A 26684-nucleotide genomic window follows, 5' to 3' on the forward strand; every position below is an offset into this window, starting at 1 on the left:
TGCCACGCTCATCCCACTGTTAGGCAGGAACCCAGGTCCCCCTCTGCATCCTTCATTGGCATGGACGAGCCGAAGCACGACTTACCCTCGTCTCCCACTGAATTTCCTTCTCCTTCCTTTCTCGGGCTTCTGCTCTTTGTCTTTCTTCAAGTCTGTGCTTTGCTTCCGTTGCTGCATCAATGTCTCTGATTTTTAAATTGAAAGTGACATCCTTCCAAAGGCTAGAATAAAGAGATGGAAGGAGCCCGTGAGCTGGAGGATGCAAGCCTGCAGCCACCTCTCTAAGCTGCTGGTGGTTCCAGAGCAGTAAAGAACATGGAAGCCTCTCACGAGCCTGCTGCAAATTGCCAACAAAGGAAGCAAGAGGACAGCCGACGAGCTACCACCTTAGGAGCTAATAAGACTTAGATGTCTGCCTCTGCCTCTCTCTCTGGTTCTCTACACAACTCTAGGGAGTCAATTTATTTCTTGGACTTAAGTGTCTTTGACTATAAATTGAAAGGGTTTGATGAGGAAATCTGAAAATTCTCATTTCAGAAAAAAAAAAATCTCAGTTTAAGAATGTGATCTCTTGCCGGGCGTGGTAGTGCACGCCTTTGATCCCAGCCCTTGGGAGGCAGAGGCAGGTGCATTTCTGAGTTGGAGGCCAGCCTGGTCTACAGAGTGAGTTCCAGGACAGCCAGGGCTACACAGAGAAACCCTGTCTCGAACCCCCCCCCCCCCAAAAAAAAAGTGATCTCAAAAGGGTCAAGAGGTCAACTGTAGGGACTTAGAAGGCGTAAGACACTCTCAACTGTAGGGAAAGGGCATTGAGAAATCAGTAAATTGGCCTGTGGTTACAGAGCTCTTAAGTTTGGGTACTGACAAGGGACGCAGGCGCTGGAGTCCAGTCGGCACTGGTTTTTAATGCTGTCTTCCAGCCCCACGCACTGCATCTAGGCAAGCAAGAAGCATATGGCTGCTGCTGCTCTAGTGAGGCTCCTTACCTGCGGGACTCATACTCATTCTGATCTTCCAACTTCCTCACCTTTTTCTTGATTATAGGCAATTTCTTGGTGTCTACAAAGACAGTGTTTTCCTGGACAACAAGAGGCAGAATGATTCTTCATTATTCAGTTTTACTGCAGAGTCAACTTCTCAGGAGACTTAACACACAAATCCCAGTCTGTTCTGAATGCAATAGCAAACTTTTCTGTTCAGGGCCCCATCCTAAGTCTTGAGTTCTGAGCTCTGTTCAACAGAGACTCAGCACAGCCGTGTGTTCACTACACGCTTGAGATACAATCTTTTGGGATTAGACTATCTCTGTCAAGTACTCAGGTTAAATGGCCTCTGAAGATAAGTTGTAAATCGTCTCTAAACTCTAATTCATGGCTTTCCCTGTTAATCCATATACCTGGCTTAATAGAAACACTGAGTAGATATAAAATCCAAGTTTCTTCATGGCAGGACAGTCCTATTTTTCTATGCCTAAGGCAAAGCCAGTCAAATTTTATTAATCACTAACCTGAGTGTATAAACACAAATTAGCATTTTGTGTTGGTTAGTTTTTATGTCATCTGACACAGACTAGTGTCACCTGAGGAGGGAGCCCCAAATGAGAAAAATACATCAGATCTAGCTGTAGAGCATTTTCTTATTTAGTGATTAGTGGGTGTGGGGCACACAAGCCCACTGTAGATAGAGCCATCCCTGGCAGGTGGTCCTGTTTCTTTAAGAAAGCAGGCTGAGCAAGCCGCTAAGTAGCAGCCCTCCATGGCCTCTGCATCAGCTCCTGCCTCCAGGTTCTGCCCTGTATGAGTTTCCAATTTCTCTGCTTTCTATGACAAACTGTTACATGGAAGTGTGAGTAAAATAAACCCTTTCTTCCCTAAGTTGCTTTGGGTATGGTGTTTAATCACAGCAATAGCAACCCTAACTAAGACACATTTCATCTTACAAATCTTGACAACAGACCAAACATTTACCAGGCGACTGCTAAGCACTGCTCCAAATAGATTCTCAACTGTTTTGAGAACAGAGAAAAGTAAAGGCCATTTTGTTAGCTGTACTGTAGGAGAGTGAGTGGGGAAGGAGGAAGCTCACCCTGAAGAGATGCTAGCTGCTCCTGGTTAAAGTCCCAGACTAAGGGAACAAGCACCAAGGGTGAGCTGCTTAGGCAAAAGACAAACCACAGGTCTTACCCCTGTTGCGTATTTTGCATACATGATACCATTCCATTCCCCTTCAATTGAGCAGAAGGATTTCTTGTCATTCGGAGAACTAAACAGAAAAGAAACAATTTATATTAGTCTCAAGCTGGAAACTATTCTACTCAAGCAAGGGTGGTCTGGTAAAGAGAGCAACTGAGCAGATCCAAAACGCCAAACGCATTTCACAGTAAGACACTGGCTTTCAGATCATTCCTCACTCAGGACAGGGATCTCCAGAGGATCTGGTATTTAGCAGTGTACTGAACACAAGTACCATATAAAAGAATCCTTCTGTCTTCTATAAACTACGTCAAAGCTCAAGGATATGCTCCATCCAAACGTTTTTAGGGAACAGGCCTAATCAGGTCTTCTTCCTTTTGACCACCTGCTAGTCCATCACTGTCTTGTACAGAGCAGCCGAGTAACGGTGTGCACTGGGCCCACTCTGTCGGAAGGGAACAGCAAACTTTTCTCTTCAGGGCCCCATACTGCTCACCCCCCCCACCCCTTTTTTTGGTTTGGCAGCTGACTCAGATTAAATCATTTTGGAAAACTGATTAACCAACCAGTCAAGCATTACTCCCTGGGACAGTTTCAGGGCAGAGAAAACGTCACAGGGCTTAACGGGACAGACTCCTTTTGCAGGCAGTTTCTGAATCCGAAAACTCTGGTTACACAGCTACCTTCCAGGCCCTGTCCTGCCAGATACCTATCCATATGAGATACTGTTTTTCCTTAGCAAAGGAATAGGAAAATGAGGGGCTTTGTGAAGGTCTGAAGATGCTCTACTGCAGTCACAAAGCCTCTCTTCAAGATGAGCTCATGGTTCAACCTGCCAAGAAGGCTGGAGTGCACGGTGCAGCGGATCCCACCTACCACCCTTGAGGGTTCTGGGCCCAGCATGCAGGTCTCCTTTTGTCAAGAGTGTTTAGGAAGAAACTGACTCCTAAGATGGAGACCCACGCAGTTGATGGTTAGTTCCCAACAGACGTTCAAGAGAGTTAAGTACTATAGAAAAGTGGAATACTGAGGCAGAAAAACAAAATACCTACAAAATCTCTGCAGTAATTCTGTGCTTCTTGCCCCCATAGAAAGGCTTAGTGTGGAAGACGATGTTTGCGCTGTAACCCGTTTTGGAGCAGTTGATATTGCATTCTCCTCCCAATTCCACCCAGGGCACTGTCAGGATAGACCTACAAGATCAAAGGTTTTCAGGTGAGACTGGCAGTTAGGAAAGAAAGGCAAGGCTTAAGAACACCACGGCTGCAGCTGATGGGGAAATCATCTACTTGCCTTCCATAGCCATTGGGGAACGTGAGGATGTAGTGCTCATCGTACTCCAGACACGAGACACAGCCTGGGAAGGAAGAGCAGCCTGTTAGGGCAGAGGCCCGCTAGCTGTTGGTGGGTATGGAGGTGATATAGTTTATACCCCACCCAGTCCCCCTCCAAATCCCTAAGTCTACATGTAATTATGACACCCAGCCTGACTTTCAGGGGACATTTTTTCCTTGAGTGTCCAGTACATGTTAGAATCCACACTATCACACACTTACCCTGACCTATGTTGTGTACCCCAATTGACATCCCAAGGAATTTTGATTTAGTCCAGATATGAGCATTGAATTGTATCTTCTTGTTAAAACACTCAGCATAAAAGGCTGAAACTGAAAAGAAAGCGTTTTCTTAGTCACTCACGTTCAATAGAAGATCCTTCTCACAGAAAAGAGCCTCAAATCATGTCAGGTGTGTATGCTTTTACCTTCCTTCCAAAGCAAGCAGAGAGAGCCAGTGGGCAGGAGGCTATGGCAACTCCCGCAGGTTTAAGACGTGTCCTGTTCTGCAAGGATGCTCCTGTGCCCCTCCCCTCAATATGGGCCCCTCCAATATCTCTACTCTTTTTTTTTTCTTTCTTGACAAGGTTTCTCTATTATATAGCTCTGGTTGTCCTGGCACTCCCTATGTAGATCACACTGGCCTCAAACTCCCAGAGATCCCCCTGCCTCTGCCTCCCAAGTGCTGAGAGTAAAGTTGTGCACCACTACTGCCTGGCTCTGTATTTCCACTCTTACTGTACATTGAACAAAATGTTGAGGATATGCATTCTCTCAACCATGTCTGGAATACACTGTGCAAAAACTACAAATGACAACTTGCTCTCCAAGTTGCCATGGGTAAGATGACAAGTGTTAGTTCCCCACCCCCTTCATTCTATGGGATCAGTGATGCTGAGTCCCTGTGATTAGTCTCCAGTTCAGGTAACAGGAAGGACAGCACAAGTGACAAGTCATCGGACCTGGATGACCGTTTAAGACGAAAGGTTGTGGAGAACCTGTAACTTACTGGGCGGATGGTGGGAAACTTGCTCAGCCACAAATGTTACACTGTTCTTAGAAACCCAGGGAACCGGCCCTTCTGAAACGAGCTCCTGGAAGCAATTGTAACATCAATTTAAAAACTTTTTAGATAAAACACGACGATGAGGCAGAATCTTATCAGCAGCATCTCTTGTCTCTCCTGGACATACACACATTTCCATTACAGCACTTAACAGCTGCCCGTTAGGAACTTGTTGTTTCCCTGACTACACTATGATTCTTGAAGGCTTCATGTACCTAACATGAGCCAGGCCTGGCACAGCTGTCCTTGTATGCACTGAACATTGCACCTCTGTTTTCAGTAAGGGCTACATATTAATGTGTTTCTTGGAAATAAGGACACGGGAGTCACATTTTCCACAAGATTATTATGGGCCAGGCCCGATGGACTGGGGATATTTCCATTTTTATGCCTAGAAGCTGCAGTCTTTGTTGTTGGTCTGGGTCAGCAAAACAACTCTAAATAGAGCCCCAGAGCAGGGAGATGGTTCCACAGGTAGACACTTGCCACTGGAAACCTGATCCATCCCTAACACTCATGTAAAAATGGAGAGTCCACCACACTGTCTTCTGACCCCCACATCTGCATGCATCCTCCCTGCACCAATAAACAGACACAAACATGTGACTGTCCTCTGATACAAGCTCCTCCTAAGCATCCAAGTCTACTAAACCCTCTCCAGCAGACTTCTCTAGCAGGGGCCATCTTGGAGTTTTACTCTGAAAGCCCCATTCACATAGCCAACTGTCTCAGTTCATCCTGGCTTATCCTTGCTTTGCCAGTCAAGGAGCTGCTGAGGCACGGGCACAAGGACACATTTCTCACTGCCTTCTCTCCACTACTCACCCATCTACTCTATCTCGCAAAGGTAGCTGGAAACAGAAGATTTTTCTAGAATAATAACTCTTTAAGCATTCCGAGTCTAAATTTCATTTTTATAAAAATCATTACAATGAAAAATCATTACAGTGATCTTTTCTCAAAGCAAAACTAAGACCCCAATAAGCTGCAAATGTATCATTATGGTGTACAAGGCTGTCACAATCTGACTTAATGCCCATCCCAAGTCAAGCTGCTTCTCTTTCACCCTCCCACTGCTTACAGAAAACGCTCATCAACAATATTCTCTGCACAGTGAACATCTGAGATCACGGCTTTCATCTTTATTGGATCCTGATAAAGTGAATCTTTATTTCACAGTATGAAATAATTGAAAATCATGACACCAGAAGGCGCAGCTGGTAAAGTTGTCTGATGCCAAGTCTGAGGACCCGAGGCCTCTCCCATGACCAACACAGAACTGCCTCCTGCACTGTCTTCTGACCACACGTTTATGGCACATACTCATCCACAGAGATAAAGACACACATACAGATAGACAGACACACACAGAGGGAGTGGGGGACACTCACTGCGTTCTCTTCAGTATCATTCGGCAACGTCCAGTGACACTGAAAGATCTCACCCAAAATAGGATTGTACGGCTTTTTGGCCACCGATCCTCTCCTTCCTGCATGGAAGGCCGAGAGGTACCATTTCACAACCTGAACCATTCGATCCCTGGGATCCTTCTGATCACTAATGCTGGAAGAGACAAGGACAAATGTGATGTTCCACTTTTTGGCAGGACACACACTGAATGATCTACCTAGAGCCACATGGACCAGTGGATACCAGTTGGATACCAATTCCAGTTTGACACCAAGGCACAACACACATAACTAATGCATTCCCCTCAGTGTTTGGTTAGAAGACTCTAGCAGATGTTTATATCCACTTAGCTACACAGCGTCTCCCTTCATCCCCAGCTCCCTCTGTATGCTACATGCCCTCCTGAGGTAAATACTGCTGCTAGTTTCTGGGGCCACATCTTTGCTTGGATTGCAAGCCAAGTGCGCTGCTTCACTGACAGACTTTCCACATCCCACACTGCCAACCAATAATCTAATCATTGTTTGCTTTTGAGAGAGGTTTTAGTCTGTGGCCATATTGGCTTTGAGTTTGATTCTCCTGTCTAGGTCTTTTGAGTCTGGGATTATAGGTGGCTTATTGCCACCACATCCAGCTAGTTTAATTCTTTTATGGCCAAAAACCATAATAATAATTAATTTTAATTTGTTCAGAGATTCTACAGGCTGGCTTTCTTTGTAAACTTTATTACTTTATGTATTAGTGGTTTGCTTGCATTTATGTCTGTGTACCATACGTATGCCTGGTGCCAGTGGAGGCCAGAAGAGGGTGTTGGATCCGCTGGAACTAGACTAAGGTGACTGAGCTACAGATGGCTGGGATCTGGAAGAACAGCCAGTATTCTCAACCTCAGAGCTCTCTCCAGCCCTTACTGATGTCCTGGGGTGGCTCTCCAGCAGCTCCGGAGGGACTGGCTGACTCTCTTCTCCCTGTGGTTATTCTTGTTTGGTATGGGGTCCTGGCAGTCATGTGAGGGCTTCACACAGGCTAGGGGATCACCTTACTACTGGGCTATACTCCAGGCCTGCTGTATGTAGCTGGAAGCTGTGTGTGTGAGTGTATGTGTACACACATACATATATATACATATATACAAAATGAAAGAATGAATTTATCAAGAAAAAAATATATACACATACATACTATATATACGTATATGTGTGTATGTATATATACATATATTTTTTTCATTCTTTTATTCTTTTTTTTTTTTTTTTTTTTTTTTGGTTTTTCGAGACAGGGTTTCTCTGTGTAGTCCTGGCTGTCCTGGAACTCACTTTGTAGACCAGGCTGGCCTCGAACTCAGAAATCCGCTTGTCTCTGCCTCCCGAGTGCTGGGATTAAAGGCCTGCGCCACCATACCCGGCTCTTTTATTCTTTTATCATTACAAATTGTCTCTGGTTATGTATCTTCTTTGTTTTGAGATAGGGTCTCATTCTTTAGCCCAGGCTGGCTTGGTGCTTACTTTGCCTGCTTGTTGGTTACTAACTTACAGCAATGACCTTGCCTCTACCTCCCAAATGCTGGGCTACAGCACATTTATCTTCTTTGTTCCTCTGATACTAAAACAGCTACAACAACTTTGCTGTGCTCAGTGCTTCCCATGGTGTGCTGGCTTGACTAAGGATGCCCTAACAGGCTCGTATGCTCGAAAGCTCAGTCCCCAGTCGTAACTGCTCAGAAGAATTAGGAGTGCGTCCTTGTTGGAGGAGGTGGGCGTGGAGCCTTCGAAAGCCAGCATTAGGCCCAGTCTCTGTCTGCCTGCAGATTAGGATGTAAAGCTCTTAGCTGCTTCTCCAGTGTAACAACCGTCTGCTGCCACTACACTCCCTACCATGATAATAATAATGGGCTAACCCTTGGAAACTGTAAGCAAGCACCCAATTAAATGATTTAAAAGACTTGCCTTGGTCATGGTGTCCCTTCATTGCAACAGAACAGAGACTAAGACATATGGTATTTCCCCCCTTTTTGAGGTTTGTGTGTGTGTGTGTAAGATAAATGTGTGTGGTGCATACAGACAGGTGTGCAGATATGTGAGCCTAAGAGAAGTCTTACAGGCCAGAGGAGGATGTTAGATGTCCTCTATTACTCTCTGCCTCATCCTTGAGATAACGTCTGTAAGTAGACCTGGATACAGGCTGGCAGCCAGCAAGCCTGGACAACTCCCTTCTCTGTTCCCACAGCACAAGGCACATGTGAGCATGCCCTGCTTTGTGTGGGTGCTTGAGGTTGCGCAGGAAGCACTCTTTACGCACTAAGCCATCTCCTCAGCCCTCAAGTGCTGTAGTGTCATTTTAGTTGTTATTGTTTGCAATATTAGAGATAAAAAAAGCAAGGGTCTCACACTTGTAGGGTACACACGCTACCACCAAGCAACATCTTCAATCATGGCCTTTTAGTTTTAAGCAAGCACTATCCAAATGGCATAATGATACATTTTGCTTTTTTTTTTTAAATCTACTTCAACAACTGCTGTCTCCTCTGACAGAGGATGTGTTTGTCCTACCGGCACACCTACCAGTTAACTGGGATTGTCTTCGACCTGTCCCCTTTGTCCTTGACTCATTATTTACTCGTTCTTCCTTTCTGGAGTTAATCATGTATTTCTAGTATTCCATTTTATCTGATTTATTCATGTTTTAGTTGTACTCTTAAACTCTAAAGTGGTTCTTCTGAGGAAAACAGACTTTAAAGTTCCATAAATGAAAGCTACTGTCATGATGCACTTGATACCCCTGACAGCATTGCCAATGGACTCACCTATCAATTATATATCAGATTTATCACTGCCATAGATGTTCAACATTTCTGCACTTTAAGAACTGGTTACAATGAAATAAAAAAACCCTACTTTATCAAAAAAAAAAAAAAAAAAAAAAAAGAGCTGGTTACATGGTTCTCTTACATGTCCCTCTGGCTCTCCTCCCCCACCCCGCCCCTTCTGTTGTTAGCTAGTATGTCCATCTACTACGAAACCTCAGTGTGTGCAGCTGGCCTCCGGAAGCTTTGATTCTCCCACACAAAGGATGTAGTCAGAGAACTAAGACAGTCTGCCTGCTGCCAGTCAAGAGCAACGAACCCTTATCAGCCTCTCTCTGCTGATTTCTTTCCCCGTGGGAGCAGCTCGGACTACAGGCTTTACATTATTACATTACAGCTCACAATTCGGTCTATAACTGGACTTTCAAACTCCTCCTCTCTTCAGGTTGTAACAAGTACCTGCCAAATGACACGTGCTTTAGAAAGGTTTGCTGAGCAAGATTACGTGAATTTCAAGTAGGTTCATAGCTTTGCCCTTTGAAATTCTAGTTGCCTACCTATTAATAGACTTTAAAGTTCTGTAGGTGGCTCACTTGATGGCCTACTAACCCCTTGGCCACATAAGCAGCATACCCTCAGAAGATTTAACTACCCAAACCCCGAGAGGACACAGAAGGGTCCAGTTGTGCTACCTGCACAGAAAGCTAACGAGCAGCAGCGTCTTTAAAGATTACAACCCACTATGCTCAGTCAGTTACCTCACGAACAGGTCTGGATGTGCGAAAAAGTCTGCATACATTTCTAACAGAGATCTTCTCTCGAGAATAAACGTTGGAAGAACTACCTGTAAAACAGATGTTTGCCTCCTGAGAATCAGATTGCATGAGACCCAGACTCTGCGCTGCCGAAAGCCCTCATCCATCCCATCACACCCACCACAGGCCCCAGTTACGCCGAAAGCCCTCATCCATCCCATCACACCCACCACAGGCCCCAGTTACGCTTTACAGAACCACTTCCCAAGATGTCCCAGATCAGAAGGCCTGCCCAGCAGATGTGGAACTTAGAGGGGCTCTGAATGCTTCCACGTTCCTCTGCGCAAACCTCTGCTGTTCCTGTGACACCAGCACTTATAGCTTAGATGAAATATGACAAACATCACACAAGACATTGGTGCTCTGTTTGAGGGACTAGGAAGAAGGCAGAGCTAAGAAACAATTTATCAAGTTGCTTCTTAGAGGACAGGGGACACCAATCCCCTCCCCTAGATTGAAACACAAAACCTGAGTGTGACAGATACTGGCCTAAATTAGTATGAATTCTATCAGACTCCAGTTTTAATTTTAAAGAGGTATGGTCATGCTGGAGAGCATGAATTTAAATATGGTGAGGCTGGCAAGGATTTCTCACTGACTGCCAATCAGCTCCGTTCTTAATCCATACAGCCCACCCGCGGTCATCTCTGAGCACTGTCTTTTGATCATCCACAGAAACGCTCAGTTCACTCATCTCCATGCACACTACACACGAGATAAGCAAAACACACACAGGACCATGCCGCTCATCTAAGAGCGCTCAACCACCCACTCAGTCCACGCATGAGCGGAGGGAATGCACACTGGCTCTTACCTTTGTGAGGTCCATCCCCAGCCTGACTTGTGATAAGAGGTGCATGATAACGCTCTTGTGCTCCTCCACTGACCCAGCCTCCCCATCATCATCTCTGTCGTCATGTGAGTCAAAAAGATCTGCAACAGAACGGCTCAGCTTAGGCTGGCTTTGGGTTGAGTGGAGGTGCCCTGCCAGGACTGCCAAAATTTCTAAGAAAACCAAGTTCTCAGAGGCTCCTCACCAGCATCGCTTGTGCCATTGGACATGGAGGAATTCAGAGACTCTGTGGTATCTGGGCGTTTTAAGCTATTTCCGGAGCTGCTGTGTGTCAAGACTGAGGCAGATCCAGAAGAACTGAATAATAATAAAAAAAAGAATAAATAGTGAAAGAGGTCAGTTTTTTTTAGTGAAAGAGAGCAACGTGGAAGGCAGATGTTGATGCACAGTTAATTGAAATCAGTACACAGAGAGATGGCAGAAACAGCCAGGCTCCTACGAGCAGCTACCTGCACATTCCACACTGAGCCTGCGCTCTGTGCACAGGACGAGCCTAGCTGAAGGCAGTGATGGAGGCAGGGAGATCTCTGCATCCAAATCTGAAACTTGAGTTCACTTCCTCACTTCTCTGTGCACATGGAGGTGATCTAGTGACTGGCAATTTCCTCAAAAAGAGAAACCGTTCAAGCTTGGAGCTATGGGTCACACCTATGACCTTCATCTTTTGTGATGCTGAGGCAGGAGAATTGTTTTGAGTTTGAGGCCAGCCTGAACTACAAGAGTGTGACTCTGCAAAAATCAAAACAACAACATAATCCATTGTAAGTCTTGGGTTCCTGTCTTTATTTTCTAAGATCCTTGAGCAAAGTCCACAGAGGATTAATACTTTTTCTCAACATAAATTTGAAATAACATTTTAAAGCATATTTTTTACAAATATATTTATGGCAATTTACTGGCATAAAACTGTCTCAGCAGGTTATGGTAAGAAGATGACTTTATTAGCAGGTTTAAGAAGGTCTAAAAAGAGCCTTCTCTAAAAATTATCAGTATCTACCTAAAATTTCATATATAAATTAAATAACCAACTGGGCATGCTGGCACAGACCTTTAATCCCTACACTTGGGAGGCAGAGGCAAGCCATTCTCTGTGAGTTTAGGTCAGTTGAGTGTACATTGAGAATTCCAGGCCAGCTAGGGCTATATAATAAGACTTTGTCTCAAAAAAAAAATTGTCAGGGCAAGCAATTATGTAAAGTATAAAAACATCAACCAAAATTCTCATAATACAGACACTTAGAATGCTACAGAACACTGTCTTTTTACATATCATTGTGAACGATATACATTATAGACTCTAGTTAAATAGTTTACTGTTGTCATTTTTCAATCTGTAAGAACCTTAACTATTTCCCAGCAGAAATGCTCCGCAGTGCACGGTGCTCACACCCCTGCCCTGCAGCACACAGCCTCCCACCAATGCCCAGCACCAGAGCAGCAGACAGATCCAACCTCTGCTTCTATAGATCACCCAGAGCACTCAGTTCAGGCTTCACCCCACTGTTAAACACCGAAGTACGTGAGACACGTGAACAATGGCATGTGCAGACGACTTTCACCACCTAAAAATCTCCTGGGCTCTGCTGAAATTAATATATTAAAAATTAAGATTAGAGTATGCATGTATCCTAAATTAAAAATAGTTGCCTAGGTGACCTTGTTTCAATTATTTTGCAAAAAATCCTTAGGTAATTAGTTACGTACTGCTTCTTGGCTAATTTAGCATTAATATGTATCATAAGGGGCTATAAAGCATATGTCACTAATTTTAAGAAGCAATGGAATGAATGAAAGACCCAGGTAAGAAATGAAATTATTTTTACATGAAAGAAGTGTATGAGAATTCTTGTCACAATATTTGGTTCTTTGGCATATCATCAAAATATAGCCAATCTTTTAAGCTAAGTCAACTTTATACCAGATTTACACCAAATTAATCTTTAAACCCCACCTGCTATAAAACATGAGATTTATTCTGATAGAATTCCAAAGGTCTGTGGTGCCTTTCCTTTTTACCAATGGTTGCAGACTAGTTATGACACGCTAGACGCTTAGTTTCAAGGTGGAAACAAACAGAAGCATGGGACCAATTTCCAGCCATTCCACAGAGCAAAGAATGAGGTCATGAACTTTGCTTGTACATCCAAGCTCATAAGGAAATTAGTATAACTTATGGAGCATTTACAATAACCTGCCCAGAGAAGCATGAACATTCTGAGAACACAGAGATGCACAAAACAGCAATGAAGGTCTGATGGACCCTAAAGGCAGAGCGGAGGCGTGATTTGAATCAGGCACCTCTAGCACAAGTTCTTTCCAACATGCACTCTATTCTGATGTACAGACAGGGAACCACATTGGCCAGTTATATGGTCTATGTGTTCCCGAGGAGCTGGGTAACAATAACAAAAGACATAGGCTCTGGAACACTCTTCCATCTGAGATACACAGAGAAACACATAAGGACAAAAATTTGACCTCAGGCAGTAGCCAGTGACAGTTGTCACAACTCAAAGCCCAGATGACAGGCAACAGGACCATGAATACCCTACTCAAACAGGGCCAGGCTAGGAGACAATGTGCAGTGCTAGCCTACATACCCAGTTTGAGAGTATTTAAGGCCACATCACGAACAAACAAAGTAAGTACATAAAAACAAAAAAGCAAAGAACCCAGGTTGGCCCAAAGTATCTATCTTCTTCATGAGTTTCAGACCCAGGCTGAGGATATCCAAGGAGAGCATAAGACGCAGGGAAGGAGCAGCCCAGGATGTCAGACTGGACTCAGGGTTTACATTTGGGTCATTTCAAATGGTAGGTTCATGCACTGTGTATTAGGGGGCAGGAAACAAGGGGGGGGGACCAAAAAGAGGGAGGAGTGGGAGGGGGCCTAAGTTGTTCACATGCCTATGATGGAGTTAATCATGAACATGTCAGAGTCACCTTAAATTAGACCTGAAACCTTGGGTGACATTGCAAAGAGCTCATCATGTGTGACTAAGGTTTTATTTAGAGGATTTTAGTGGAAAGACAGGTAAATCTATCAATTGGTAGAAGACATTTAGAATCCTGTTACATTTAGAGTGATCGCTAATACTGGGCTGGCGGTGTGACTCAGTGAGTACAGACATTCACCAAGCCTGATGACGTGAGCTCAATCCTAGAACGTGCACAGTGAAAAGAGAAAAATGACTCCTGAAGTTGTTCTCCGACCCCCATAGGCAACTATGGTACAGCCCCGGCCCCCAAACACAAAATGCAGTAAGAAATTTACAAGAAAACAGCTAGTGTTTAAGAGACTCTTTAAATTCTGTTTAAATATAAAATAGCTGAACCTTTAAACAAGAAAATCAAGTTTTTACTTTGGAGTTTTTTTCTAAATGGTTATTTGCTAACCCTGTAATGTTATGCAAGCACTAATTAAGGCACATCGTTTTTTGTTTGATTTTGTTGAGTGATCTATTTCTCCATCCCTAGGCAAAGATGAAGAACTATGTTAGATTTTTTAAAAAATGTATAATTCTTTTGGAAAATGTAATGATTTCTAATAGTTTATGGCACAACATGCAACACTAAGCACTATAACTTTGTCCATTTGTGCTGTCCCCAGCCCTCATGCCTGTACTCAGTGCTAGTTTAGCTAGTGTCACACCCCCACTCTCCTCACACCCCCAGACGTCTCTCTGGAGAGCACTACAGCCCAAGCAGGCCTAGTCATTTGTCCCATCCACACAAATTCTTACTAACACTGAATTGGAACCATCTCTGTTCCTCCAAACAAAATCAATTGAGTATCTGAAAACTGACCAACTACTTCCCCATTCATAGCATGAAATTACCCAAGCATGGACAACAACCAAACCGAACCAAACTTCCACTCAACGGGGGCAGCCTAGAATCTCACACCAGACACAAAGCCAAGAAAAGTTCACATGTCCAGGTCTCATCACAAAACAAACAATACAAAAGGCCAATATGGTATCTATCCCCCGGTCTACCAGTCCTACAGAAGAAATGCTCTACAATGGCAATTACCTAAAGTGAACCCTAAGGCACAGATTTGAAATGATTAACCATGAACTTCAACAAAGAATCCAAGGAGCTTAAAGATACAAATAGCTCAATGACCTTCAGGAGAATGGCAACAAAGTAATGCCCAAGGAGAAACAAACATTGGGAGAAGGAAATGATAAAGACTGGACATACTGAAGAGAACCCAAGGAAAAATAAAGATGGAGTGGGAAACCCCAATAACCCAAGGAGAAAACTCAGGGGAAACCTTACAAGTAGAATGGAGAAGGGGAAGATAGACTGTCAGGGACTGAAGATAAACTAGAGGAATCAGACATGCGAACAAAATATGAAAAATTAGAACATAAGAACATGTAGGGACTGTGAGATAATATGAAAACATCAAATATAGATCTAAAGAGATGGCTCACAGATCAAGCCTAGTGGCAACCAAGAGCTGTGTGGATTTAACACCCATTCAATATTGAATTCATGTCTGATACTGTAAACCTAGCCAACTACCTGTAGCCAGTGAGGCCATGGAACCGAGGAGAACCTACTGCTACTTTTCCAAACTACCATATTCTCTAACTGCATTCTAAACACATATCCTTATAGAGAAAGCTAAGTGTAGCTCACACCTCACATTAAAAAGCTTCATTTTGTAGTAGACAGACAGCATTACAAAAAGCTAACGACTCTGGGGTGCCCCCATTGGGGTTGGGGTAGAAAGGTTTTAAGAATCAGAGAAGCAGGATGTGTGCTGCAAAACTGTAATATATCAACAGCATGGCTACTAGATGAAGAGATACAAGGAATTAACAATTACGGAGAGAAGGGAATCAAGTCTTCTCCAGGGAGAGCCCCTGATGCTTAGTCAAGACCATGGCCAACCTTAAACACACACACAAACGAGCAATAGTAAATGAACTCAGCAGGTTGTAATTATACATTTACTCATATATACACACACATATACATAACTATATATAATACATGTAAAACTATTAAAGAAAAAGGTTATGAATTTGAGAAAGGAAAAATGTACGCCAGGCGTGGTGGCTCACGCCTTTAATCCCAGCACTCGGGAGGCAGAGGCAGGCGAATTTCTGAGTTCGAGGCCAGCCTGGTCTACAGAGTGAGTTCCAGGTCAGCCAAGGGAACACAGGGAAACCCTGTCTAGAAAAATTAAAAAAAAGAGAGAGAGAGAGAGAGAGAGAAAGGGAAAATGTAAAAACAGTAAACATATGAAAATATTTAAAGGAGGGGAGGGATTAGAAGAGACAAAGAAAAGAGGAGGAGGAGAGCCCACCATGTAAAACCAACTCCTCTGCGCATCCCGCCCCTTACTCCTGACTCCCACCCAGGTGGAATTTATCCCACATATAAGTTACTTTTCCTTGACTTAAAAGCTGATTTTCTTCACTAACATGAACTTCAGGAGCCAACAATGGGTTTCCTATGAATCACTACAGCAGATGAGTGCCAGTTCTTATTTCATGTGCACACTTAAAAGAACAAAAATAAAGTCCTACCTACAGCCCCCCTCCATCTTTCTCTCTCACTCCTCCTCCTCCTTTTTTTAAACCTTTTTCTTTTTGGTTTTCCAAGACAGGATTTCTCTATGTAGCCCTAGCTGTCCTAGAACTTTGTGGACCAGGCTGGCCTTGAACTCACAGAGATCTGCCTGCCTCTGCCTCTTGAGTGCTGAGATTAAAGACATGTGCCACACTGCCTGGCACTACATCCATTTCTTACTGAAAGAAAGAACTTTCAATGCTTAGGCTTGGCTGACATACAGCTTGCAGTTCACATATAATCCGTCCAAGGTTTATCTTGCCACACAAAGCAAAACCCAAGCTCCATCAATTGCCCAGCTTCCAAGAGCAGGGACAATGCCCAGCAAAACCAAAGCCGAGCATCTCTCTGAGAAGCACAGGTGAAGCGAATGCCTTCTGAGCGCAGGTCTGACTTACACTGTTCTCATGTGAATGTTCACAGGGACTCATCCACTCTGAACTTATTATTATCCTCATTTTACCAACCAGGAAACTGAGAATTGCACAGGAGAAGAAAGTTGACCAAGGTCATCCAACAAAACTGACTCAGAACTCAATGGATCTGAGGTTCTAGAATTCAGACACCTGAGCCATAGCAACTGCCTATACACAGCGGCCGAGAAGCCTTTCCCCATTAGCTAACATCTAAGTGATGGCGGAAAGCTTTTCTGTACAGTGTTACATACCTAGCTTTCATTTAATGCAGTAAAACCGGTCAAACATGTCGAATGAGGAAAACCCTATCAGCAGGAGCTGCCAAGCCTCCGTGCTCAGTATCTCCAGCCCAGCACTTCCCTCCATCCTCAGGGACCATGGTCCACAGGGAAAGGCACGCCAGCTGCTTAGCCAAGTACCAGGTTTTGTATGTCTCTTTTTTTTTTTTTTTTGGTTTTCTGAGACAAGGTTTCTCTGTGTAGCCCTGGCTGTTCTGGAACTCACTCTGTAGACCAGGCTGGCCTCGAACTCAGAAATTCACCTGCCTGTGCCTCCCAAGTGTTGGGATGAAAGGCGTGTGCCACCATGCCTGGCTTTGTCTCTTCTTTCTACCTTAGTCTAGCCTTTCTGGGGCACCTAAAATGCAGACCTGGTCAGCAGCTGCCAACGTTCATGGGAAGATGTCCAAAATTCCTAAAAGTGTAATAAATAAAACATTATGTCTTGCACATCAGTTACACTGCTTACAAATAAATCAAGCATTCTACCCTCCATGCCTTTGGGTGGGGATAGGGGCACAAAAGACTTTGTTTGTAACAACTGAAACCTAACTAAAAGTAAAATTGACAGCCTATCAATAGATGAACAAAGTAGTACAGTAATAGGCCTACAATAGATGCCCAGCAATACAAGGAAATGAGCTAGTGACACACGAGTACACAGCTAGCCTGAGGAACTTCAAAGTGCAGTGCTGTGCAAAAGGAAGCAACAATGTTCGCTGTGTGGCCCAGAACACAACATTCTTCTTGTCCTTTTGGTTGTTACTGCTTCCTGCCCCACCCCAGTGCTGGCTTTAATGCATGCCAGGCAAGCACTTAACCACTGAGCCTCACCTCAGTCCTGCTACGCTCTTAAAGAAGAAAACTACCTAGTGACAGAAGAAGAGGAGAGGACAAGTATTGGGAGAAAGGACAAAGGGACACACCAGAACTTTCAATAGCTATGCTCTTTCCTGAGCCTGTTGATGATTCGCAGTACACAAATGTTCATGCAACTCTATCAATTATGCCTTCACACACACACACATAAAAAGACAAAACAAGAAACCCAAGAGAAAGATGACAGCCGGCAATGCCATGTACAAAGCAGGGCTTCTCTTGACTGCTTCTTAGAATGAAAAGGAACATCTGGGGCAGACTTCTCCAGCCTGACCCTGACCCTGGGAAAACTCTGATCTCTAGTGGTGGGTGGTTCTTATACGCAACTAAGGAGTTAAGCAAATGCTTCCCACCCATAGGGCCAAGGGCTAAATTTCCAGTACCAGACAGCAACAACGAACTCCAAACAAAACGAGGACTGCTGTGTGAACAGTGAGAAAGGGCTTGCTTCCGCTTATGTAACTGTTTTAAAGCCAGCACCCCCCACTAAGTACTAAGTAGTTTATTTTTTTTTCTAGTGTTTAAGTATAAACAAGAAAACCGTGTTTTTCCCTCTTTCCACAAAAGGTAGTGAGTAAACTAAGTTCGGCCTTACTTTGGGTATACTTTGGGGTATATAGGCCTATAATACTGGGGAGGTTTTACCATTTATTAACATGCTACTTTTGTTTGTTTGTTTGAGACAGGGTTTTATTACATAGCCCTGGCTAGCCTGGAATTTGCTATACAGAGCAGTCTGGCCTGGAATTCAGAGACTGGTCTGCGTCTGCTTCCTTGGTGCTGAGATTACAGGTGTGCACTGCCACACTCGAGGCTACTATGAAAGGGTTGGAGAGAACCCCACTGAGTAGGCATGATCACTGCTGTTCACAGTCACATCACTGTCACTCTTCAGGAGCTTCCTACGGTCAGACAAACCACACTGCAACCAGCTAGTTATACACTTCTTTACAGGTGTAGATCAGCTACAGGATCAGTGTCCACAGTGGAACTGTCAAGCTAAGGACAGCACTGTAATCGTGATAAAGACTACCTCCCTCTCCATGCAATCTGCTTCATGTCTTCACCAGGATGAACATGGCCACTCCTCAATGGATAAAGAAGCCGACTACTAATTTTGCATGTTAAATATGTGTATTTATCTATGTATCTTTTATTCATGTCCTTTGCCTGTTTTTCTCTTATGTAAAGTCTTAGTCTCTGGATGATCATTATGTGTTGGAGAAATTTATACTTCTGTCCATGCATAGTGCCAGTCTGTCATCATGTTTTCAAATGTTTATGCTGCTCTTTCTTTTTTTTTTTTTAAAGATTTATTTATTTTTATGTATGTGTGTACATTGCAGCTGTACAGATGGTTATGAGCCTTTATGGGGTTGTTGGGAATTGATTTTTTAGGACCTCTGATCGCTCACTCCAATCAGCTCCGCTCGCTCAGTCCCTACTTGTTCCAGCCCAAATATTTATTTATTATACTACATAAGTGCACTATAGCTGTTTTCAGACACACCAGAAGAGGGTGTCAGATCTCATTACGGGTGGTTGTGAGCCACCACATGGTTGCTGGGATTTGAACTCAGGACCTTCGGTAGAGCAGTCAGTGCTCTTACCCGCTGAGCCATCTCTCCAGCCCTATGCTGCTCTTTCTTTAGAGCTTCCTGCCTACTTTAAGCTGTAGGCTCTGGTCTGCACTACAGTGGCTGAACTCATCTTTCTTCTGTATCTCTAGACTGCATTCCACCAGGGTAATGATGTCACTCAGGTGGTTCTGTTTCAGATTCCCCATATTTTAAATAGCCCCTCCAAAACAAAGCAAGTCACCATCCAGTGAAATTCAAATCCCAGTGACTGCTGCTTTTCAATGCTGTAAAGCATTGCTAATGCAGTAGCTGAAGATGTGGGCCAGTTTGTCCACGTAATGATCTCTTGCAGAGCCTATCCATCAATGCTGCAAATTCCATCACATAAGCTGGAGACACTGTGGGCAACGGTGAGGAGCGCAGGCTCCCACCCTCCCAGCTTTCGCTAAGGCTAACGGGTAAGAAACAGTGCTGCCGACTGTCCCCAGGACTGCTTGTCCATTTGTCCGTTTGCCAATCCGCCGTCAGCCACACCTTTCTAACGGGGTTCAGTCTGTCCACTCTTCCTCTTCTCATCCCAGGTCTGCTCTCTATACTTCACCTCAGAATCACATTCACTCTCTCCTCTGGGAAGCCTTCCCTAGCCCAGCACCTGAATGTGCCCCATGGTTTCCTATATATAACCATAATGCATGCCACGGTGTGAACATTTATGTAGTTATATATGGCTGTGTAAGCTTGTGTGTCCTACATGTATGCATTACCCTACTGAGCAGAAGGCAGCACTGAATTCCCTGGAAGTGAAGTTACAGGCAGATGTAAGCTGCCATGTGGGTGCTGGGAATCAAACCTAGATCCTCTGGAAGAGCAGCCAGTGCTTTTAACTCCCGAGATCCCTTTCCAACCTTGCTTCTAAATTCTAACGCTGAACCTTGAGTTGCCAGTGGGGCAGTACTAAGAGGTCAGGAGATAATAACTCTGGGACACAGATTAGAAGCTCCAGAGCTCTGCTGTGCCTTCCACCACAAGAGAACATTACCAGATGGTGTTACCTGTGCAACAGAAAGCAAGCCTCCTAGCACAAAACAAATCTGCCAGCAACCAGATTTTGGACTGCACTATGAGAAATAAAATCCTTTTATTTATAAGCTTCCAGTCTACAATCACCCAAAACGACTAAGACACCATGCCATTCCTCCACCCAATAAAATTCCAGTTTTTAGTTGTTAGATATATTCCTATACAAACATATGAGATGTGACTCTTTTCTGATGGCAGGGCCACTACAGAAACATACAGAGCTAATCTAACATTGCCGGCACATTACCAAACCTGATGCTATTTATTAAGTTTGTACTATTAAGTCAGGAGTACAAGTCAAAACTGTGACAGAACTAACTGCTGAATAAGCCTTCATGAGGCAAGTGTCTCACTAACAGCGGTCTGAAGACCACATCCTTTAAAATTTGAATACGTACATTATTCACATACTTACTCTATTAAGCGCTTTGGGGACGAGCCACTTTGATGGAATTCATCAGCATCATAGAACTCATCTTCACTGCTAGAGTAAGAGAACTCTGGGACTGTATTTGGAGACAAGTTGACATGGCTGGGAGGAGTCAGACTGCTGCTAGGTGGTGAGTTCCCACTGCCTACGAGTCAAAGGTTTTCAATTAGGGAAAACGGTGGTAGTTAAGGAGATGGGCCCACAACAGACCTCTCTAAAGTCAAGACCAAGTTTGGTCAACTGATGTAATTCTCACCTTATTTTTTGACCAACGGTTAAATCAGACAATGAAAACAACAAGGGCAACTGTGATACAGACTGGGGACACAGCCTTTTTTCTTTATTCATTTTATAGTACTGAACACTGATTCCAGGGATTCACACATACTAAAAAAACATCCTCCCACTGAGCAGTAACACCCACAGCCTGGATATAACCTTTTAAACAAATGGGAAAAATTCTGTATCTCCACACTGTGACTTAAGATTAACTTGTGTTCTGTAGTAGTAAGGAGTCCTTCTGATTGCACACACGCTGGTGTTTGGCATCCCACAAGAGATAGCAGTACCAATGGGAGCCATGGCTCTTTATACCATACACTAAGATACCAACAGCAATGGAAATGCAAGGCTGCATGACCACTAGATACTGCCTGACACCACGCATAGTCAGACTTCAAGCCACTCACCACAGAAGATGGAAAACCTGTCCACAAAGTCCTGGGCACACAGCATCCACGCCCTTCTTCCTAACCTAATTCAGGTACACATGGCTCAGAGCAGAGATAAAGCAGAGCTACTAAGGGAAACGTGCAGAAAAGGAAGACCCCAAGAGCATCTTCTAACAGCAGACTCTAACTAAAGCAGGCAGAATCAATAGAGAGCCAGAGGAAAGACTATCATCTGGTCTCTGCATGCTTGCTACACTGGCCAGTAATGAGTAAGAACAAACAGGGACACTCGCCTACTGTCTGATGGCCGGCACGTTACTTGTAACTAATCTAACACAGATGCCTGGTGGATGCTCAAGTTCGGTTACTGCTATTACTGCCAATCAGAAGCCAAAGAACCCAGGCAAGACGGTGTGGCCTCTGCTCCTAGCACTTGAGAGGCAGAGGCAGGATGTCTCTGTGAAGTCAAGGCCCGTCTACACAGCCAGTTATGGGCTACCCACAACTATGAAGAGACACCCTGTCAAAAACAGCAACAGAAAACAAAGACAGCAGTAACAGAAGCAAATGAAGATCTACCTCTACACGTTTAGCCTGTTCTTGTATCTCAGTTCAGTTAATGAAAATAAACCAACCAGCTATTCTTTGCACCAGGTTCACAAAGACCCTTTTAGACAAAATGGCTCGTTAGCTCAAGTAAAGCTTATTATAGAAGTTCCAAAGGTTAACGTGCCTTGCCAAATAACTAAATTCTCTGTTCCTCAACAGCAAATGGGACCACAATACTCTTGTTGGAACAGGAAAAAAAAGACCATGAATCACAATTAACAGGCAACGTATGTCTGTGACCATATAATGGAAAACACGAGAAAACGGATGTGAATGTAAACTGCAAGCCCAAGTATTAAGATTTCAACATGACTTATTGTTAAAGGAAAGATGTTTTCTATGCTAGAGAAGGAAAAAAGATGGAGAAGATAGGGAAGTTAGAATGAAAACAAGACAGAAAGCATAAACTAACATAATTTTTAATCTCCTTAAATCCAACTATAAATGTTAAGATACTTTTTAGTACCTTCTTCAGAATAATTATCAGAAGATAATCCTCACCCTCTGAAAATAATTTATATGAAAACTGGCTGCCATACAGAAATGTTCCTCACACTTTCATTTATTAACCAGTTTTATGTATTTCCAAGTGGAGAAATTCTGGCCACTTTACAATCTGATCATAATCACATCATATGAAACAAATGAATAAACAAAGTTCATAGGTTAATTTTTTTCCTTCTGTAGCCCTGGCTGGCCTATAACTCAGTATATGGATCCAGCTAACCTCAAACTTGCAGCAATCCCTGCACCAGCTTCCCCATGCAAGCATGGCAGCTGAGAGCCACATCACATGCCTACAGGTTCTAACTTTTAAGCAAGGTAAGACAGAGTTCATGAAACACAAAAGCCAAAAAACCTTTAATCTCATTACTAAAACTGTTTATTAGCATTTCCCAAGTAAAAGAACTACTGTTGACTCCTATTTTTTTCTTCAAAGTTTAGAAGGCATTTGTGCTGTTAAATATGAAAAAAACCCAAGTATAACATTACTCACTGCCCCAAAATTTAATATGGGCTAAGATACACATGATAATTTTTCACTGTTACACAGAAAAGTTCCACTAAGGAAGTGTCTGTGTAGTGACAAGAAATGTCAGGGTCCCACTTGCTCACCAGGACCTATATATACTCTTTAAACGTCCTCATTTAACAGAGTCAAAAGTTCTAAGTTCATTTTCTTGTGTCTGGTTCTACAGTTAACAAGATGCAAAGTTAATTAACTTTAAAACAAGAAATAAATTTAGTACCTAACATTGGTGTAGCCCTGTATATCATAGAAAGGGTAAAGATGACTATAAATAAATGTAAATTAAAATGACATATTTAATACTACAAAATTGATAAAAGTGAGACTGATAAATGTTTCCTAAAAAGTACATGGGTCAAAGGTGAGCAGTGACTCACTGCCCTACTAAGAAAGCCCTGGGATCACCTATGTCAGTGGCAAACCCTTAATACCCCGAGGTGACCACGTAAGAAGGGCAGTGCTTGCCTCTCTGCTGAAAGCCAGTCAAGAAGCAGATGACTCCACTGTGGTCAGGACAGAGTGACAGTGCAGGTGGACACACAGCACATGAACGAGAGTGTTGCCAGGCCTTCCTACTTCCAGTCACTGCACTCCTACACTGTCACACTCCTTGTCCATGAGACAGTGTGCAAGTCTCAAGTGAGCAATTTATTTTTTTAAAAAAAGATTCAATCAGAAGCCCAAGCAGAGGGTACACAAACAAAGCCCTATATTAAAAATTAAATTATAATTACTAATATTCTTGGCTCAATTACAAAACTACCCACTTTAAGGTGGACTGCAATGAAAAACTAAGTTATTGCTAATGTCAGCAGCTATTACAGTCCCTCATCCTTTTCCCTACTGGGAGCCAAACATAAATCTCACACGTTAATGGAAAGTTATAAGAAGTGAAGGTTACCCGGATCTGTACCTGTACTATTTGGTGTTGGAGTCTGATGATGTCCCAAGGTAGCTAACACAGGTCCAACAGGTAAGGAAGATGGACGCTGCTCTGACTTACACAACTGAGCGGGTTCTAGATTTGAATATGTGAAATAAGTTAGAAGAACAGCCCAACACATACTCAATAGCCTCAACTATTTAGAATATAAAACTCTGACATATGAATTTTTCTACAGTAATTCAAATTAATGTTTCTCTTTATGCCTCCAGCCTCTCAGTCCCTGACACTCTGAGCATCAGCAGAGCCAGCCAGGACAGCCAACACCCAGCACAACAGTGCTTCTGAAACTCAAACCACAGAAGATCAGACAGAGCCCCCCCTCCCCCCATCAATGCTAAGTAATAACAAGCTTATTTTCTGAAGGAGTAGAAATTCATATAAGACTTCATGTGTGGCATAATCTCTGGCCTTACTATCATTCGAAAACACAGAGACGTATGGTGTAACTAACAGATTTTTGAGAAAAGATCTCACTCAGCTCAGGTTAGCTTCAACTCTTGGGGATCCTCCTACCTCAGGTTCCTACATGCTGAGACCACAGGTAAGAGCCAATATACCTGGCTTTCGTTAATTTTATTTCCTTTAAATTGTACTAATTATTCTCCTCTCAACTAGTAGCATCTTACACTTCACACATATTCCCTTTCTCATTAACATCCACTGTGGTAAAATATTTATATTGTTCAGAATTAAAAAAGAGTACCCCACATTTACATATTCCCGGGTTACACTTAACTAAGTCAGCAGTATCAATTTTTCTTGGTGTCTATGAATTCAGAGTCACAGAATTCAGTCCTACCAGTAGACCTGCACCTTCACTGCTATGCTGTCTACCACCTCTGAAAACCAAAACTACTTCCTTCTACTTCAAAACATCACTAAAGATACATTCTTCTTCTCCCAGCTCATTTCCAGCTATATTACTTTGTGACTGCTATTATTTTCAAAATATATGGAAACTCTAGGATTACTGTGATTATCAAATTAAGTTTTTCTTATCTATTACTCTGTGAAATATGGTTCCGAATACTGTACCTGGAGGTAAGGCAGTCTGGGAAGGCATTGTGCTGATCACAGGTTCCAAGGGACTAGGCTGGTATATTGCATCTACAGGATTAATAGTACTCTGAGATAAGAAACACAGCAGAGTTATTTTTAATTAGATGTCCTTTCATGCTGACCCACCCAAACAAATAAAATGCCACAGTTCCAACAACACAATCCACAGGATAGTAATTAGGTGATTGGTCAAAGTGCAAAGGGGAGATGTATCTTTTTATACAGAGGCGTAAGAATTTCTCCCAAAAGAGCACAGACAGGAAGAAAAATGACTGACTCACTGTCACAGCAGGAAGCTAAATGAGAAACCTGCAAGGTCAGAAAGCCAAACAACTACCACAGTCCAACTCCGCACTCCCAACTCTTAGCTCTCCAGGGCATCCTACTAACACTGCACCGGTCACCAAACGACGGTCGGCACTGGCCCAACCTCACCTCCTGCCCAGCACTGAGCAGCACACGGCACCACACACCATGTCTAACTATGGCGCTTGGCTATAAACTCCACCATGTGCTGCCTTGGACTGGGTATGTTGAAGCCCTCATTGAGGACATACTAGGGCGGGGTGCTCAGCCATGTGACAGCAATGTTAGGGCAAGGACAAGAATGTAGATTTCTCTGATTCCAAACCAAGACATTAATCTGACGGCATGATGTCCCTCACGCTGGGTCTGTGCATGGTAACGGGATTTCTCTTTTTTAGTATTGTCATTTAATGTCTAAATTATTTTCAGGCACAAAACCTTTCCCTATTTTAAAAAGCTGCTCAATCTTATTTTCTTAAATATTTTGAAAATACGAATTCTGATTCTAGTTGCCATAGATATTAACTGAAACCGAAGGACAAATGGCACCATGAAAAGAATCCTTAATAAGCAAGCAAGAATTCCAGTACAGTGAGTTAGGGAATGTACTAAAACACAGACCTGGAACTCTAATTTCTTGAATAATTGCTTAAACTCCTTAAGCCCCTCATCCTCTCTGGGCCTCAGTTTTCCCCGTAGATAAAACACAAGAGCTGGAATTACACAGCCTCTACTGCAGCAGTTCTCAACCTGTGACTCATGACCTCTTGAAAAACGGCTATCTCCAAGAAACAGTTACCATTCATGGTTGGGTGCCATAGCACGAGGAACTGCATTAAAGGGCTGCAGCATTAGGAAGGTTGAGAACCACCACACTAAAGGCTTGTGATCACTACCTTATGATTCTATGCTCACGTCTGGAATTCGTTCTAGTAACTTAGGAAGCTCCAATGAGCCTTGCAGCTGTTCTGAGAATGAATTAGTTCCTGGTGTGGCACAAAGGACTGGGTTGCAGCTGAGTGGTAGAGTATTCGCCTAGCACGTGTAAGGCCCAGGCTCCATCCCAGGACAGTAACCAAGACTTAAACAAGGGAAAATTTCCTTCACCAAAACTCTGATCCACATGAATGAAAATGTACTATCCTTCCCATTGAAGAGTCAATGAAATACCCTTTAGAATCAGGGACTGGAATTCAACTTTTTAGATGAAATCTTTCTTCCAATTGAAATATTCTAATAGTGGGCTTGTCAAATAAACAAATTTTACAAAAACCTTTAAACTTCTTTGCATTACAAAACAAATCATGGGAATTTAGTCTAATCCACTGGCAGTAGCTTA

The 26684-nt window shown here is 43.2% G+C and overlaps 1 protein-coding gene and 1 long non-coding RNA gene across 21 annotated transcripts in view; one reads left to right on the forward strand and one right to left on the reverse strand.

The window, feature by feature from the left end:
* The window catches only part of Osbpl9 (oxysterol binding protein-like 9), a 141128-nt gene that overhangs the window by 1235 nt on the left and 113209 nt on the right, over nucleotides 1-26684 (reverse strand). For 18 of the 20 annotated variants that reach the window (NM_133885.4, NM_001368727.1, NM_001346502.2 and 15 more), the window contains 14 exons: nucleotides 25016-25106; nucleotides 23948-24052; nucleotides 20710-20869; nucleotides 10658-10770; nucleotides 10435-10553; nucleotides 9564-9649; nucleotides 5984-6155; nucleotides 4536-4620; nucleotides 3749-3859; nucleotides 3486-3549; nucleotides 3245-3385; nucleotides 2184-2262; nucleotides 987-1078; nucleotides 86-221 (listed from right to left, as the gene is read on the reverse strand). In NM_133885.4, the coding sequence (NP_598646.4) occupies nucleotides 86-221; nucleotides 987-1078; nucleotides 2184-2262; nucleotides 3245-3385; nucleotides 3486-3549; nucleotides 3749-3859; nucleotides 4536-4620; nucleotides 5984-6155; nucleotides 9564-9649; nucleotides 10435-10553; nucleotides 10658-10770; nucleotides 20710-20869; nucleotides 23948-24052; nucleotides 25016-25106 (1554 nt within the window). The remainder of the gene's footprint in view (nucleotides 1-85; nucleotides 222-986; nucleotides 1079-2183; nucleotides 2263-3244; nucleotides 3386-3485; nucleotides 3550-3748; nucleotides 3860-4535; nucleotides 4621-5983; nucleotides 6156-9563; nucleotides 9650-10434; nucleotides 10554-10657; nucleotides 10771-20709; nucleotides 20870-23947; nucleotides 24053-25015; nucleotides 25107-26684) is intronic. The other 2 variants (XM_030253064.1, XM_030253065.1) reach the window with 1 other exon arrangement.
* Gm32581 lies at nucleotides 16451-18845 on the forward strand. Its single transcript, XR_868005.3, has 2 exons — nucleotides 16451-16899; nucleotides 18321-18845. It is a non-coding gene; the product is annotated as a predicted gene, 32581 (long non-coding RNA).

The sequence above is a fragment of the Mus musculus genome, chromosome 4, assembly GCF_000001635.26.
Source record: "Mus musculus strain C57BL/6J chromosome 4, GRCm38.p6 C57BL/6J".
NCBI classification, from domain to species: domain Eukaryota; kingdom Metazoa; phylum Chordata; class Mammalia; order Rodentia; family Muridae; genus Mus; species Mus musculus.